The 18225-nt window shown below is 42.7% G+C and overlaps 1 protein-coding gene across 6 annotated transcripts in view; it reads left to right on the top strand.

Annotated features, from left to right (window-relative positions):
- Positions 1–903: 903 nt before the first annotated feature.
- Positions 904–18225, top strand: part of ISOC1 (isochorismatase domain containing 1) — a 96000-nt gene continuing 78678 nt past the window's right edge. Inside the window, exons 1-2 of one of the 6 annotated variants that reach the window (XM_077462131.1) lie at positions 904–1182; positions 1632–1979. In XM_077462131.1, the coding sequence (XP_077318257.1) occupies positions 919–1182; positions 1632–1979 (612 nt within the window). In that variant the 5' untranslated portion in view covers positions 904–918. Of the gene's footprint in view, positions 1201–1628; positions 1980–18225 lie in introns of all 6 variants that reach the window. The other 5 variants (XM_077462130.1, XM_077462132.1, XM_077462134.1 and 2 more) reach the window with 5 other exon arrangements.

Genomic DNA, 18225 nt, shown 5'->3' with positions numbered 1-18225 from the left:
CTTTTTTGGTTCAATGTACTTCAATGGACAAGTTGCAGAAAAGCATGTAATGGGTTTTGCAGCAAATTGTGTTTTTTAATCTGCCCAACAACTAATTGGCCAAAAAAATGCAAAAACTCAAATCACAGCAAAATCACGTGCGCAAAAATCAAAACGCACAGCAAAAAGCACTGCAGAAACAGATCAAAAGCAAACTGCATACCGAGCCTTATGCTGACCACACGGATCAATTTTCAGACGAAAAATCTTTGTACATTCGCTGAATCAAAGAATGTTGTTTTGAAATTTTCACTTGTTTTTAACATTGTTTTTAAAATGAATGTAACTTCTGAATGAAAACCACATACACAGTCTGAAAATTTCTTTCACCAAGACGTTTTCTATTTCCAAATTTTCCCATCACTCTGGTTAAAAATGAACATCGATTTGACCCCACTAACGATTAGAAAATCGAACAAACGTTCTTACATTTTTTTTTTTTTTGAGGGAAGATCACCTCTAATAGTATATACAGTATATCTCTTCTGTCTGTTGTTCTCAGAGTGGATTAGAGATTTTGCTCTCTAACCATATAGTTGGTTATTTATATTTACCACTGCACAGAGATATTTAAGAATAAATAGCTTTTTTTTTTTTTTAACGTTAAATATTAACTAAATTATACACCACTTTTTTTCTTTTCTTTTAAGGTCATTAACCGATTAATCGAAACAATAATCGGAAAACTAATCGATTATGAAAATAATCGTTAGTTGCAGCCCTACAAAGGTGATCAAATACCACCAAAATAACGCGCTATTTGTGGGAACAAAATGATAAAAATTCTGTTTGGGTACAGTGTTACGCAATTGTCATTTAAACAGCGACATCGCTGAAAATGGGCCTAGGCAGGAAGGGGGTAAAGTGCCCGGTACTGAAATGGTTAAGGGGACAAAACATTCCGGAGTTGAAGCGGTTAATGCCAAGGAGATACTTTTTCTAGCCACTGTATATCAGCACTTCCTCCAGCTATGTCCCCAAAGCTTCCTCTACATATATTTGCGTCCCCAACGTATCCTTCTCTCTCAACAACGAACTAGCTGTTGCGGCCACGCCCCCTCAGGAGACGCCGGGCCAGCTGACGTCAGCACGTGTTCGGTGTGTGTTTTTCTCCCAGAAGTGTGCGGTGGGGATTGGCGGGAGGTCAGTGAATAAGGTGAAGTAAGTTGCTGTGTGGTATTGCATAGTCTGCGCGGGGGGGTGTCATTGCTGGGACGTAGAGGTGCGCTCCAGCTGGGCAGCCACAGGTTGGTGGGATGTGGGCGCACACAGTGCAATGCACAGAGCTGGGTGTCAGTGTGAGGCAGCCTCCAATCACAGAGCGTTGCTCACTTCCTAATCACAGACACGCCGCCTCGTCCAATGTAGTGCAGGCACAGGAGGAGGAGGGGGTGGGTGAGGGAGGCGGGAAGGCAATCACAGAAGGAGGAAGGAGTGCGAGTGTCCATCACCTAGGCTGTCCCCTCCACCCACTGCCTGCACCCTCCCCTCTCCTCCTCCTCCCTCCTCTGGGTTGGCACTGTCACTTGGTGTGAGGGGCTGGCCAGAGCACTTGGTATAATCCCCTTTTTTTGTGTCTTTGTCCACAGCAGCAGGTGACCATGGCAGAGCAGCCAGTGTGTGCAGCACAGGTGAATAGCTGCCCCGGTATCCAGAACAACAGCTGCAGCGCTGCCCTGGGAGGTTGTGGTGGCAACAGCAGCAGCGTGCCCGTCCTCTTCTGCTTCTCAGTGTTCGCCCGGCCTTCTTCTGTGCCCCACGGCGTGGGTTATGAAGTCCTAATCCAGAAGTTCCTCAGTCTGTACGGGGATCAGATCGACATGCATCGGAAGTTTGTGGTGCAGCTCTTCGCTGAAGAATGGGGACAGTACATTGACCTACCTAAGGGCTTTGTGGTCAGTGACCGGTGTAAAGTCCGCCTGGTGCCCCTACAAATTCAGGTCAGTGCCAACATCATCCGTTCAACATTGGAAGCATGTGCAAATAGTTCTCATTCACCATAGTGGAAGAAATAGAATGCCGAATAGCCACACTTTTTTTGGAGCACGGCTATCCAGCGTTCTATTTCTTCCATTATCTCTGTTGCAAACATCGCCAGAACCCTGCCTGATTGCGGAGACAGCTGTTCTTAGGAGAGGTGATTACTTTGGAGCGTTGCACTCCCATGTCTCATCCATCATAGATATTGCTTTAGGATGGACTCACCGTCCATCTGAAACTGATATTTCAGTTATGGGTGGGTGCTGGTAGGTTCAATTGTCGGGAGACTTCAACAAGAAGATCCCCCTCACCGTCCCTGTTTCTACCTGCCTGCCATAAGGAGGGGGGTTTCATGCTCCCCTGTTTTTTTGGTTATGCTTGCTCTTTATATAATATGGTGACTATATAATATGGTGACTATAGTAGGGATGGTGAGAGGCCATCCACAGCAGCAGGATACATGGGAATCTGATGTCGGCAAGAGCACAATCATCAACTCCCATATGGACGTCTTCTTTTTTCCTCTGAAGATCTCAAGGGATGGAACTGAAGCAACAAGGTTATTCACTCCCCTGGGGTCCATCCATAGCTAACTCATCAGTGTTTGGTGGAAGGAATGACTACAAGGTAGCTCAGATCCCCAGAGTCCATTCATTACTAGCTCATCAGTTTTGGGTGGAATGAATGACTACAAGGTTATTTATTCCCCCAGGTCCGTCCATAACTAACTGCTCAGTTTTGGGTCGAATGAATGACTACAGGGCTATTTATTCCCCCTGGTCCATCCATAACAAGCTCATCAGTTTTGGGTGGAATGAATGACTACAGGGCTATTTATTCCCCCTGGTCCATCCATAACTAACTCATCGGTTTTGGGTGGAACGAATGACTACAAGGTTATTTATTCCCCCAGAGTCCATCCATTACTAACACTTTTTATTTTTTTTGGTAGAATGACTACAACGAGCAGCCTAAGTCATTCAATGTTTAGGCAGTTAATGTGCCAATATTCGCTTTCTTTAGCAGTGTTGTCATTGAGGTCTTTCATGTTTGGGACTAAAATACAGGATGCATCAATATAGTGTAAAAGTAGCCCAGCTTGTTTCCTTGGTAGCTAAGGCACCAATGATTAATGCTCTTTCAGAACTGCCTGCTTAAAAAAAAAATCTGGATGCTGCTGCCCTGAATAATTCTCAGTGGCTGTCTCCAGAAGGTAATAAGACAGAGCTGCTTCAATGATGGAATAGGTAGAAGGGATCATCAGGAAATGACTGTCTCAAATGATACTGTGGATCTGTACATGATTTACTGTAATTTAATAAATGGATTGTGCAGAGGAGTTCTGCAACCTGTGGTGTATTTAAAACCACAAAAGAGCTATTAAACCCTCTTTAACATTGCATGCATTAAGCTGTTGTTTTCCTTTTGGATGAGTTTATTAGGATGAGAGCTTTTCAAATAGTGAAAAATGAGCAGCAATCATTCAAAGAAATCTGGTTATGGGTTTTGGAACTTTTTAGCTTTTCTTCACTTCTACTTTTCTACACAAAACAGCACATTTCCCCCAATCTGTCAAATTTCTTCTGCTGATCACTTTGAAAGAACAAACTCCTTGGATGAAAGTGGAACATTTTTGCTTTGACATATTGCATAAAAAAAATAAAGAATAAAAAGATAATAGGATAGAACGAGTCCAGAGATGTGCAGCAAACATGGTAAAAGGTCTGAGGGATAAAACCCTGAAAAAACAGGAGAGACTTCAGGAACTTAATATGTACAGTCTGGAGGAAAGTAGGGAAGGGGGAGACACAATGCAAACTTTTTATATACATCAAGGTGGTGAATAAGGTTCAGGAGGGCAGTATTTTCAATATGAAATCTAGAACGCTGGGACAAGACTTCGAACTAGCAGGAAGAAAGTTCAAAAATTATCTTAAAGTATTTTACTGATGCTTGGAATAAACTTCAAGCAGAGGTAGGGAGTCAGTCAAAGGTAAGTGGATTCAAACATAGATCTAGACTCCAAAAAACATGAGATGGAGATAGATAGATATATTAATCCCCTTTTTTTTTTTTTTTTTTTTAACACTACTGTGCAAAAGTTTTTTTTTTTTAAGCAGGTATGAAAAGCTGTAAGTTAATAATGCAATAATGCTTTCAGAAATAGAAGTGTTAATAGTTTATTTTAATCAATTGACAAAATGGAAAGTAAATGAACAGAAGAGAAATCCAAATCAAATCGGTATTTGGTGTGGCTCTTTTGAAACTGCATCACTTTTTCTAGGTACATTTTGCACACAGCTTTTGAAGGAACTCTACAAGTAGGTTGTTTCAAACATCGTGGAGAACTAAGCAAAGATCTTCTGTGGATGTAGGCTGCCTCAAATCCTTCTGTCTCCATGTAATCACAGACAGACTCGATAAGGGGACCAAGACATCAATTCCAGGACTCCTTGTTCTTTACACTGAAGATAGTTCTTATTGACATTGGCTGTATGTTTGGGAGTCATTGTTCTGCAGGATAAATTTAGGGAAAATGACATGCCTCCTTGATGGTATGGCATGATGGATAAGTATCCACCTTTATTAGCATTGAGGACACAATTCACCCTGACCAAATCTCGTATGCCATTTGCAGAAATGCAGCCCCAAACTTGCAAGGAACCTCCAACATACTTCACTGTTGCCTGAGGGCACTTATTATTGTACCACTCAAACTGCCTCCTGCTACAGCCAAATATTTCAGATTTTGAGTCGTCAGTCCAGAGCACCTGCTACCATTTTTCTGCACCCCAGTTCCTATGTTTTTGTGCAGCTTAACCTTGTTGCTACATCCTGTGCATGATAATGTAATAACTGGGATGCAGAAAAATGGCAACTGGTGCTCTGGACAGAGTTAGGAGTTAATACCTTCAGAGTGCCCCCTTACATCCTCTTGTAGAATGCCCCCTTATGTTCTGCTCCTCTGGGGTGCCCTATTTAACTACTTGCCTACTGGGCACTTTTACCCTCTTCTTGCCCAGCTCAACTGTCAGCTTTCAGTGCTGTCACACTTTGACAATTGCGCGGTTATGCAAACAGTTAATTTTTCTACTTCACTGAGGCAGCAATGGTAGGTGGCACAGATAGACAGCACTGGTTGCTGCAGATTGCCAGCACTAGTGGTACTGATTATCAGTGTAGATGTCCTTTTTTACAGAACCTGGTTATCGGTCCTCTTCTCTCCTCACGCTGTCAACATGAGGAAAAAGCTGAAAACTGGGTTCTGTTTACATCATGATCAGCTGTGATTGGACTGCCCATTGACTCTTAACCTCAATCTGTGATTAGTAGTATCCGGAGGCTACTGTGATCACAGAGCCTGGTGGGTGCGATCATGGTAGGACGTCATATGATGGCCTCCCAGAACTGGCCATTCGCACTGTAGTTGTCATTTTGCTATAGTGCGGTTGGCAAGTGGTTTATTACCTCCTGGCCTGGTCACAACTCATGAGTAAGGATGAGCTCAGGCGTGTTTGCAATCCGCACAAGCAGAGCCTGCCAGAAAGTCATAACTGCACAGCACTAATTGGAAGCGGTGAGACATTTCTCGATCTCTACAACTGCTGATCAGGAAAATGTCTCACTGCCTGCAATTAGCGCTGTGCAGTGCCGACTTCCTGGCGGGCTCTGCACGTGAGTGTTGCGAACACAACTGAGCTCATCCTTACTTATTAGTGGCTGCTGATGAAACACTTTAGAAAAACAAAACAATCGATGTGGCTAGTGACATTCCGCATCTGGTGACAGGCAGCGTGGCAAGTGACTCTACACATCTGGTAGCAGGCGACATGGCAGGTAAAACACTCAGGGCTTCCAATGATTCTACATTATGGTGAGTGAGCTATTTAATTTATTACCACAATGTAATAATACAAAGAACGTGCTTCAATCCCGGTCCTTGGCACAATTCAATTTTCTTCCACGTAGCCGGTCCCCGGTGCCAAAAAGGTTGGTGACCACTGCTCTAAAGGACTGGCTCCAGACTGCACATGTACAGTTCAGAGTCACCGATTTTTTTTTCTAGTCTTTTACTTCCAGCAACCTGTGAGTTTTGGGCCGCCAAGGGAGTCGGATGTACCTGCCGATTGCTTCCCCTTTGTTTTGCCCGCAGAAATCGCAGGTGCAGGTAGCAGGGCCATAAATTGTTGACCCACTCCCAATGTGATTGGCTCTTGCTGTGGCCATGATGGCCGCCGGGACCTTCCGATCGTTCGGAGAGGTAGAGCGGTGGTCTATGTAAACAAGGCAGACCGTTGTTCTGTCAGAGTAAGAGGGGGATCTTGTGTGCCTGCTAATCATGAACACAGATTTCTCTCTTCCTCCAGTCGGTCCATCTCCCCCCGCCCCCCCACAGTTAGAAGTCACTCCCTAGGAGCACACTAAACTCTTTGAACACCCCTGGTTTTAACCCCTTCCCTGCCAGTGACATTTATACAGTGACATTGCATTCTTTTAGTACTGGTCACTGTATTGATGTCGGTGTCCAATTTGTCTGCCGCAATGTCTGTCCCACTAAAATCCCGCTAAAAATCAGATCGCCGCCATTACTAGTAAAGAAGAAATAATGCCATAAAGCTATCCCACAGTTTGTAGACAGGATAACTTTTGTGCAAACGAATCAATATAAGCTTATTATTTTTGGTAAAAAAACAAAATGTAGCTGAATACATATTGGCCTTAACTTGTTGGTCGTTTTTTGTTGATAGAGCAAATAATAAAAAAAGCAAAAGAAAGCGATTTGTGGGTAAAAAAAATGTATTCAGGTATGGCGTTGCATGACCGCACAATTGTCAGTTAAAGCAACACTGCTGTATCGCAAAAAATGGTCTGGTCATTAAGGGGGTGAAACCTTCAGGGCCTGAAGTGGTTAATGTGCCTCCTCCTATTGTAGTGTTTTGAGGGAGCTTAGGAAAATTCACAGCACAAGGCAAGCATAGAATGCAGGGCGCGAGGTTTACTGGCTGGAATACTGAGAAGGAGCCAGTGTAGTGACCTCTGTTATCAAGCCTGAGAAGAGGAGGAGGAGGAGGAGAGCACGGGCAGGATCAGAGAGGCACTGTGCAGTGGCTGGGAGACCAGAAGAGACAGTACCTGGACGGCGCGGACTTCACCTCCATCACCAAGCACAGGGAGAGGAGTGGGAGCATGGGAGGGATGACAGGCATCTGTGCTGCGGCTACAGGGCTAAAAGAGACGATGACAGACTGGATCACTGTGAGAGCAGGTGTACTCATGGTTTTACTACTTGTTCTGCCAAATTAGTGCTGGAGGGAGAGCAGTGTGCAGCTGCCTGGGAAACCTTCAGATTGGGTGTTATATGCTGACAAACAGCCAAGCTCTCACCTTGTGTCTGCTCTGGATGTTTGGCAACAGTCAGGGGCTGACATCCTACTGTCCCCGGGCCATCGGGCAGCGCCTGATATGCCCTTATGGTCATTTGTTAGGGCAGAGCAGAAAAGGCAAGTAAAGGCGAAAATAGATGTTGTGGGCATCAGATATCCTTACTGAAATGTATGGTATTTCACAATGCAAATTTCTATTTACTTTAAAAAGAAACAATTTGGTAATTTGAATCACCAATTGTTATAATGGGGCAGTCTTGCCTGCAAAGCTTGCTCTTAGTTTCATTTTACCAATATCAGGACAGCTGCTGCTTAAAGGTACATGCTTCACAGTTGTCTGCCTTATTCTTCCTCACTACTCGAAGTCATTGACCTAGCATGTGTGGACAAAAGTATTTCAAGTACAAGTTCACTTTTTAACTAAACATTTGAGTGAGGGTTTCCCAACAGCACTCTTATTATACCCATATACAGATCTCAGATGCAACATAAATCTTGTTTCTCACTCCCTGTACTTCCATTACACTGGTCAATATTATATCTATTTTCCCATTGGTCACCTGTGCTGCAGGCATGACAGCTAGTTCTGTAGAGATGAATGAGAAATCTGTCACAGCTCTCCCATTGATTTCTTTAGCACTTGTAGTGTCTGCAGCACAAGTGCCTGGTGAAAAAATAGAGGCTAACCTTGTTCTGCTTGAGGATTGGAAAGCTGGGAGGGGGGTCTGCCATAGATCTGCCTGTGATAGATAAAAGTGTGGGGAAATAAATGCAGGGTTTTTAGTTCAAAAGGAACACTGTCTAATTTTAAATGACGTATAACACGCACCCCAAGTTTAGGAGGGAATTTTAAGGAAAAAAACTTTTAGGAGGGAAATTTAAGGAAAAAAAACTTACATTTAAATGCCCATCAATGTAGCCTTCTTAGTGTCCATCTGCAGCCTTGTCAGTGTCATTTGCAGCCTGTCCGTCATTGCAGCCTTGTGCATCATTGTCTCCTCAGTGATGTCAGTTTTTATTTTTAAAAATAGCGCCGCCGAGATGTCCTGTGTATCTCGGCAGCGCCCGGTAGTTCTCGTCGGCTTTTGGCCGCCTTCGGCCGAACTCGGCGGCTTTCGGCCGCTCTCGGCCCTTCTTAGCGACCGTAAGCCGCCGAGAGGGGCCGAAGGTGGCTGAAAGCCGCCCAGAGCCCAGAAATCGCGGAGGATCAGCGTATAACATGCACCCTTGATTTTTCTCCTGATTTTAAGGGGAAAAGAGTGCGTGTTATATGCCGATATAAATACGGTAGGTTGGCAACAATGTTCCAGCCAGGTCAGTAACATATTCACTTGGAAAGGTAAACCATGGCAGCCTTGAAGTTTCTATTAAATAACTTTCAATTAGGTTACATGCCATAGGTTTCCTTCTCAAGGCAGTGCATTATAGGCTTAGTGTGTAGCTGTACATCCTCTATAGATCCTGCCTCTGTCCAGTGCTGAAGAAAGGCCTTCTCTCCAAGCTGCATAGAAGATTAAGCCTGACAGTTAAAGAGGATTTCTGCCCACCCCTGTAAACATGTAAAGGCCAGCAGCTACACATTCTGCAGCTGCTGAATTTTCATAGGACACTTACCTGTCCTGGAGTCCAGCTATGTCTGCACCGCAGTTGATGTTTCTATCAGCTGTTGGGTGCTCCCGCCGCCATTACGGGTAAGGGAACCTGGCAGTGTAGCATTACGGCTTCACACCGGGTCCCTACTGTGCATGCAAGAAGCATCGCTGCGCTCTCCTACTGGCTCGGTGGTGAGGGAAGGAGGAGGAGGGAGCCGAGCTGCTGGTGTAATTCGCTGGGGCCTGGACTCTCAGAAGTGGGGACAGGGTACCTGTAAAAGACAAGTAAGGGCTCCTTCACTCAATGTGCTTTGCTGTTTGTTCTCAGAATCCATGTGATAGTTTTTGAAAGCCTTCATTCGATTAACTTGCACCACATGGTAATCTGCCTTCTATTTCCACCACAGACAGGCACATAGCATTGTTAGAAGAAAACCATCAAATGGTAACCTACACTGCCTTACAAAAGTCTTTACCCCCCCCCCCCCCCCCCCCCCCTTGCCATTTTTCCTGTATTGCCTCACAACCTGGAATTAACATGGATTGTTTGAGGATTTTCATTATTTAATTTACAAAACATATCCACAACTTTGAAGATGATGAAGGTTTTTTATTTTTTATTTTTTATTGTGAAGCATAACTATTCACCCCCCTAAAGTCAATACTTTGTAGAGTCACCTTTTGTGGCTATCGCAGCTCCAAGTTGCTTTGGATAAGTCTCTATGAGCTTGCCACATCTTACCTCCTTTCAAAACTGCTCCATCTCCTTCAAGTTGGATGGTTTGGGTTGTGAACACTAATCTTTATTCTGACCACAGATTTTTCTATTGGATTGATGTCTGGATTTTGACTAAGCCATTCCAACAATTTTTTTATTTTTAATATGTTTCCCCTTAAACCACTCAAGTGTGACCCTCCATCCTAGCCTCAAATCGCACACACAGAGTGGTACAAGTTTTGCTCAAGAATATCCCTGTATTTAGCACCATCCTCCCCTCAACTCTGACCAGTTTCTCAGTCCGGACTGCTGAAAAATCCCCTCAGCATGTTGCCACCACCATGCTTAACTGTGGGGATGGTGTTCATTGGGTGATGTGTTGGGTTTGCGTTTTCTTTGTTGGCCAAAAAGTTAAATTTTAGTCTCATAAGACCAGAGCATCTTCCTCCCTACATTTTGGGAGTCTCCCACATGCTTTTTTGACAAACTCAAAACGTGCCATTTTGTGTTTTGCTGAAAGTAGTGGCTTTCTTCAGGCCATTCTGCCATAAAGTCCGATACTATGGAGCGTACGGCTTATTGTCATCCTATATACAGATACTCTAGGCTCTGCAGCTCCTCCAGGGTTACCTTAGGTCTCTGTGCTGCCTCTCTGATTAATGCCCTCCTTGCCCGGTCCGCGAGTTTTCGTGTGCGGCCGTCTCTTGGCAGGTTTGCTGTTGTGCCCTGTTCTTTTCATTTGGTTATGATAGATTTGATGGTGCTCCTAGGGATCATCAAAGATTTGTGTGTTTTTTATATATATATATATATATATATATATATATATATATATATATATATATATATATATATATATATATATATATATATATATATATATATATATATATATATATATATATATATATTTATTTTTTTGTTTATCACCTACACAGTGCCTTGCGAAAGTATTCGGCCCCCTTGAACTTTTCAACCTTTTGCCACATTTCAGGCTTCAAACGTAGATATCAAATTTTTATTTTTTGTGAAGAATCAACAAGTGGGACACAATTGTGAAGTGGAACGAAATCTATTGGATTTTTGAAACTTTTTTAACTAATAAAAAAATTAAAAGTGGGGCGTGCAAAATTATTCGGCCCCCTTGCGTTAATACTTTGTAGAGCCACCTTTTGCTGCGATTACAGCTGCAAGTCGCTTGGGGTATGTCTCTATCAGTTTTGCACATCGAGAGACTGAAATTCTTGCCCATTCTTCCTTGCAAAACAGCTCGAGCTCAGTGAGGTTGGATTGAGAGCGTTTGTGAACAGCAGTTTTCAGCTCTTTCCACAGATTCTCGATTGGATTCAGGTCTGGACTTTGACTTGGCCATTCTAACACCTGGATACGTTTATTTGTGTACCATTCCTTTGTAGATTGCTGCATGTTTGGGATCATTGCCTTGTTGGAAGATAAATCTCCGTCCCCAGTTTCAGGTTTTTTGCAGACTCCAACAGGTTTTCATCCAGAATGGTCCTGTATTTGGCTGCATCCATCTTCCCCTCAATTTTAACCATCTTCCCTGTCCCTGCTGAAGAAAAGCAGGCCCAAACCATGATGCTGCCACCACCATGTTTGACAGTGGGGATGGTGTGTTGAGGGTGATGAGCTGTGTTGATTTTACGCCAAACATATCGTTTTGCATTGTGGGCAAAAAGTTCGATTTTGGTTTCATCTGACCAGAGCACCTTCTTCCACATGTTTGGTGTGTCTCCCAGGTGGCTTGTGGCAAACTTTAGACGAGACTTTTTATGGATATCTTTGAGAAATGGCTTTCTTCTTGCCACTCTTCCATAAAGGCCAGATTTGTGCAGTGTACGACTGATTGTTGTCCTATGGACAGACTCTCCCACCTCAGCTGTAGTTCTCTGCAGTTCATCCAGAGTGATCATGGGCCTCTTAGCTGCATCTCTGATCAGTCTTCTCCTTGTCTGAGCTGAAAGTTTAGAGGGACGGCCAGGTCTTGGTAGATTTGCAGTGGTCTGATACTCCCATTTCAAAATGATGGCTTGCACAGTGCTCCTTGGGATGTTTAAAGCTTGGGAAATCTTTTTGTATCCAAATCCGGCTTTAAACTTCTCCACAACAGTATTACGGACCTGCCTGTTGTGTTCCTTGGTCTTCATGATGCTCTCTGCGCTTTCAACAGAACCCTGAGACTATCACAGAGCAGGTGCATTTATACAGAGACTTGATTACACACAGGTGGATTCTATTTATCACCATCAGTCATTTAGGACAACATTGGATCATTCAGAGATCCTCGCTGAACTTCTGGAGTGAGTTTGCTGCACTGAAAGTAAAGGGGCCGAATAATTTTGCACGCACCACTTTTCAGTTTTTTATTTGCTAAAAAAGTTAAAATTTTTCCAATAGATTTCGTTCCACTTCACAATTGTGTCCCACTTGTGATTCTTCACAAAAAATTAAAATTTTATATCTTTGTTTGAAGTGTGAAATGTGGCAAAAGGTTGAAAAGTTCAAGGGGGCCGAATACTTTCGCAAGGCACTGTGTAGGATATATATATATATATATATATATATATATATATATATATATATATATATAATTTCTGTAAAATTGTTTTATGTATATATTTTTCGAATTTTATTTCACCAACTTAGACTATTGTGTTCTGATCCATCACATATAATTCAGATAAACATTGAACTAAAAGCTGTAATGTAAAAAGCCAAAAGGGGGGGGGGGGGTGAATACTTTTGCAAGGCACTGTATGTGTTTGTCTAAATATAGGTATCCTTTGGAATACCAAACGTGAGGTCAGCAAAATACAGCATGCAGCAATTTTCCACAAACCTTGCAATGTAGCAAATTGGTTAAATCAGGTAATGTTGGAAACAATGTATTTTCTGATGCCCTTGCATGAAAACACAGCAAAGTTAATGAGACTGCATCCAGTCCTGATGCCTATAGTGAGAAATATGGGAGGTGGCCCTTGTGTACTTATTCCAATTGATGACCGCCTAGCTTTCTTTGGCTTTTATTCCTTTAAGAGCGAAGTGTGGATTTAGAAATGAAATGGTATCTCTCTTACCAGATCTACACCATTTTTGATTTCTCAGTTTTTAGTCTTCAGCTCATGAGCTGGTGACTGTCAATCACTAGCTGTCTGCTCTGCCCCTCCAGGGGTCACTGGAGCTTCGGGATGGGAGCGATTTGGCTTAGGATCTCAGCAGCGTGTGGAGAAGCTGAGCCAGCTGTGGGTGGGGCATCTCCCGATGTTATATTAGGATCCCTGCAGAGCCTGGACCAGGTCTGTGATGTCAACCAACAGCGGATTTTATTAATAATTATTATTACAGGTACTTCTATAGCGAGATCGATTTTATGCGGAGCTTTAATCCCTGCTTGGAAACTAAGGTCCCTAACTCCCATTCATACGTACTGCCAGGGGCAGTTTAGACAGGTGCCAATTAACCTGCCAGCATGTCTTTGGAGTACCCTGGGGAAACCAGCACAGGTAGAACATGCAAACTCCAGTCAGATAGTGCCGTGGTTGGGATTCAAACTAACTTTCCTAGTACTGCTAGGTGGAAGTGCAAACCATGTTGCCACTGCACTGCTTTTAATGTGCTGTCGGCTGAATCTAGGACACTGGACTGCAGAACTGAGTGCACTCCAGTGATCCCCAAGAAAAGTATGGCCAAAAAAGCTTTGGCCATACTTATTAAAGGAAACCGAAAACTATATATGCAAAAAGAGAGATGTGGAACTCCCGCTTGAATTAACTAGTAGTTCTCACTGATTGTATATCGGGGTGTGTAATCACAGCAAAAGAATCCCGCTTATCCCCTGTATATAGAACAAAGAGGAGTTGCAACAATTCTCCAATGTTCTATACTTCCCTACATCAATACGAACAGATGACCCATGTAGTAAAATAACTATCTCCCAAAATTGAGGAGAGAAAATTGGTAAATACAGCAATCCACAGACCCCTCCCTCCCCTAAAGTAAGGCGCACCCCCCCCTAGAATACCTATAGAAATCCCCCAAACCTCCTGTAAATTAACGAACCACATATATTTCCTAAGAGTGACAGTGTGTCTCTGAGAAATCCAGATATTAATTGCACTGTTCCATAATGGAAATGATGCCTAATCCATGCTAGTCTGATACACTCATAATTAGGCAGTATCACTAGTCAGTCAATGGGCCAAAAAAACACAGATTTTATAATCGCAGTAAAGGATAAAGCCTAGCCAAAAAAATGGTAAAAAAAAAAGCTCTCTCACAGGTAGCTGTATTCTCCAGAATCAATAAGTCCTCATGGTTCTCATCCTGATGTTGAAGACAAAGATGTATATAAGTCCCTAGACACTGCAATTCCAAGTAATGTTATTTCAAAGCAAAAGATTTATTCACAGGTATATTGACTGTAACCACATGCTAGGTTTCCCGGAACGTGCAGGTAAACTCCCATAGGAAGTTGATACTATGATACGATTTCTCAATCAATGGTGGTTACTCACAGACCCAGCTGGCAACTCGGAGATCCCCACTAATCTTGTGTGGAGATCAATATGTCAGTGTAAGTGCAAGTACATACATTTCCTCAGCAATCTGTCACTGTATGTATGACTGCATGCAATTCCTCAGCAAGGAGTTCCTTATCTGTGATTTCTCTGTAGATTTTCAATTTATGCAGTATTTCAATACAATCAAAGCAAGCCGATGGTAGTCCAACAAACAATAAGATCAATGTCCAGGGAATCTGTTACACGGATAAATCTCGGGTGAGGCGTTCAGATCAGTTGTTTCAGATAGTTTTGAAGGTAAATGATGCATTATGTCCCCATGGGACCAGGGTGTAGGTGGGGGTCGGTATAAAACTGGGGTGCTGTCCCAGTGTAAAAGTTTACATGTTTCGTTCCTGTGAGTGAAGTCAGAATTGCTGATTTACAGTATGTATATAAATGTTGAGGTCAATGATTTAGAAAATATGGAAACCACTAGTTTAGTATGACAGCCACAGAACTAGTGTTTTCACAAGTAGAAGTTGGCATTGGTAGTCTCCTTGTGTTTTCAATACATGTTTCCTTTAAAAAAAAACCTTGTGGGGTCATATCCAGAGAAGAGATCTTGTACTTTTACCTCTCTGGCAGCCTAGGTCTCCCCTTTTCCATCCATTCCAGCACTACAGCCTCCATGAGACTATGTGCACCCCACTGTGTGCTGTGGTTCCTTTTGCCAACATTTCCATTACTACAGGATTCGGCAATGACATTGTGGTTCTGTCCTCCATTCCCTGTGTGCAGTGGGGGATAAAGGCATCTGATATTCATTGAAGTGTTGAATGCCAAAGAGACTTGGAGCTTGCAGAGCTTGAACAGATGATGGGAGACATGGACCACCAGAGAGGGGAGTAGAACAATTAGTTTGCTATGAATTTTCATTGGGATGTTTTGCAACCAGGGTTGTTTTTACCTGTGCTTTGCCTATGTCTTGTGCTATTCTTTTTACTGTCGGTCAGGAAGCAGCAGGTGAAAAAAGTATCCTCCCTCCAACATATTGTTTGTTTTTTTCCTGTCCCTAGTAGAAAGTACTTGGGGCATGCAGTACTGTAGCTACTGTTTGTTTTTTCGTTTCGATACTGGTGATCTTTTTAGCTATCTGGGCTCTGTCTGATGCCTATTCTAAACTGAGGAAAGTGGTGTTGTGCTTGGGTGAGAGTCTACACACACACACACACGCACACATTCATGCAGTCTCTGGTTAAATTTGAATAGAAAGAGAGATCGTTTTGAAATGGTGGATGGGTTGTCAGAATTACTCGGTTATTGATCCTCCTTTTTGGAGGTACAGAAATATAAAATCTCAGTGTACAAAAATATTGAGTGTTCTGTGACATGCTTGATGTACAGTAGGAATCTGCAGGTTTTAAAAAACCCAGCAGACACTACGCAAGTCTTCAGAGTTCAGAAACCTTTTCCACCTTATGCACAGTAGCCCATTCAGCATGTCTGCAGAAGCCTTCTGGGTATCAGCAGGGGATTTAGATCTCTGATCTTGCAAAAAAAAAAGCCATGGTATGGAAGTTTTGGACTCTTCAGTTCCTGTGAAATGCGGTCACCTGGATAAATGTTTACTTCCCTGGGGTCAGATCAGAGCATCCCTAGATTAAGAGGGGAGAGAGCATCCCTAGATTGATGGATGTCTGATCACAATTTAACAAAGGAAGCTTTCTGATTTAAGGATAATATTGTGGTCACCATGGACACAAGTGGAGTTGTGGGGCTCAAATGGATAAAACATCCAGTGGTCCTAATCTGAATGCACTTTCTATGATTTATCAAGGACTTCTGCTTTCAAGCAGCAAATGACCACCTGCAAGGATAAGATTTGGAACTCTTTATCTGGCATCAAAGTGGAACAGTTGAATTATTGTTAAGGGGCTATGCCATTAGTTTATCAGCGTGTATCTCCAGGTGGGGAGTGATTCCTCTTCTCTCATCATTCAACATCTGAAGAGATCTCTAGACAAGAGAATAGATTTTCTATAAGAAAGAAGGGCCACCCAGTAGATGGGCTGAAGGCAAAAGAGAACTACAAACCAGCATTAAAGGGGTTTTAAACCATTGTGTGTGTTTTTTTTTTTTTTTTTTTCTGTTCTGAGCCTGATCGCTCTCTTGGCGGAGAGGCGCTCTACTTCTCTGGCCAAGGTTCTCGGCTCTTGATTGGATAGATTGATAGCAGAGCAGCCATTGGCTCCTGCTGTTGTCAATCAAATCCAATCACATGGGGAGGCGGGGCTGAGTCCGGCATTCTGTGTCTGTGGACACAAATGCTGGACTCGGGAGTGTGCCTGCACAGTAACCCCTTGGGAGAGTACTTCTAGAGGTTTTCCAGATGCCAGGAGGAGCCGCGAGCGCCACCTGGGGACCCCAGAAGACGAGGGTCAGAGCCACTCTCTGCAAAATGAACTGCACAGTGGAGGTAAGTATATGTTTAAAAAAAAAAAAAGGTTTAGTAACCCTTCAATGTGTGGCTATATTTGTTTACTGCTGAGGGTTTAATACTTAATAATAATAATAATAATACTGTTGAGGGTTTAATAATTCCACACCCACCTAACTGTCCCTGAGCCACCCTCATCAAATCATTCTCTGCAGCTATTTACCTTTTTGTACCACCACCCCCTCCCTTTAGAATGTAAGCTCTACGAGCAGGGCCCTCCTGTACCTTTTGTATTGTACTATAATTGTGTTGTCCCCCCTCGACATTATAAAGCGCTGCGTAAACTGTTGGCGCTATATAAATCGATAATAATACTTTAACCACTTGACAACTGGGCACTTAAACCCCCCCCCCCCCCCACCCCTCTTGACCAGACCAATTTTCAGTTTTCGGTGCTCACACTTTTGATTGACAGTTATTCGTATAAGCCCTTGTACACACGGTCGGAGATTCCGACGGAATGTGTCCTATCGGACCGTTTTGTCGGATATTCTGACTGTGTGTGGTCTCCATCGGACTGTTTCCATCGGAATATCCGACGGACCAACTTTTCCAACTTGCCGGTAAAATTTTCCGACAAAATGCTCCGATCGGACATACTCCGATCATGTGTAGCCTACTCCGACGGACAAAGTGCCACGCATGCTCAGATCAAATTCCTAGACCAAAGCTATTGGCTACTAGCCTGAATGTAGTAATAACGTCATCACGTTATGTACAATCGGATTTTATGACAACTTTGTCCGACTGTGTGTACGCAACAGTTTCAGACAAAATCCAGCGGATTTGGTTGTCAGAATGTCCGACCTTGTGTACAAGGGCTAATGCTGTACACAAATGTGTGTGCTTTGTTTTTTGTCTTCATACATTTTATTTCTTTTGGTGGTATTTGATCACCTCCTGGGTTTTATTTTTTTTGCGCTATAAATGAAAAAAGACCAAAAATTTTGAAAAAACAAACAAACACATTTTTCTTAATTTCTGTGATAAAACTTGGCAAATTTATAATTTTTTTTTCTTCATAAATTTTGGCCACAATTTATACTGCTACATATATTTGGTAAAAATAACCCAAATTAGTGGATATTATTTGATATTTGTGAAAGTTAGAGAGTCTACAAGCTGTGGTGCAAATCATAGAAAATTGATCACACCTGATGTACTCGTGGTCTATCTCATTCCTTGCGACCCAAACAAGCCAGGAAAGTACACATACTCCCCCCAAATGACCCCTTTTTTTTTTTTTTAAAGTAGACATTCCAAGGTATTTAGTAAGAGGCATGGTGAGCTTTTTGATGATGTAATTTTTTCCAACAATTCTTTGCAAAATTAAGATTTTTTTTTTTTCCCCACAAAATTGTCATTGTTTTTTTCTTTCACATGGCATGTATATACCACAAATGATGCCCCAAAATACATTCTGCTACTCCTGAGTGTTACGATACCACATGTGTGGGACTTTTTCACAGCCTAGCCACTTAGAGAGGCCCAACAT

The sequence above is a fragment of the Lithobates pipiens genome, unplaced genomic scaffold (assembly GCF_037356315.1).
Source record: "Lithobates pipiens isolate NorthernLeopardFrog02 unplaced genomic scaffold, aLitPip1_a1.2 Scaffold_3, whole genome shotgun sequence".
NCBI lineage: Eukaryota > Metazoa > Chordata > Amphibia > Anura > Ranidae > Lithobates > Lithobates pipiens.
The sequence above is the reverse complement of the archived record's forward strand: the minus strand, read 5'-3'. Positions and strand labels throughout refer to the sequence as shown.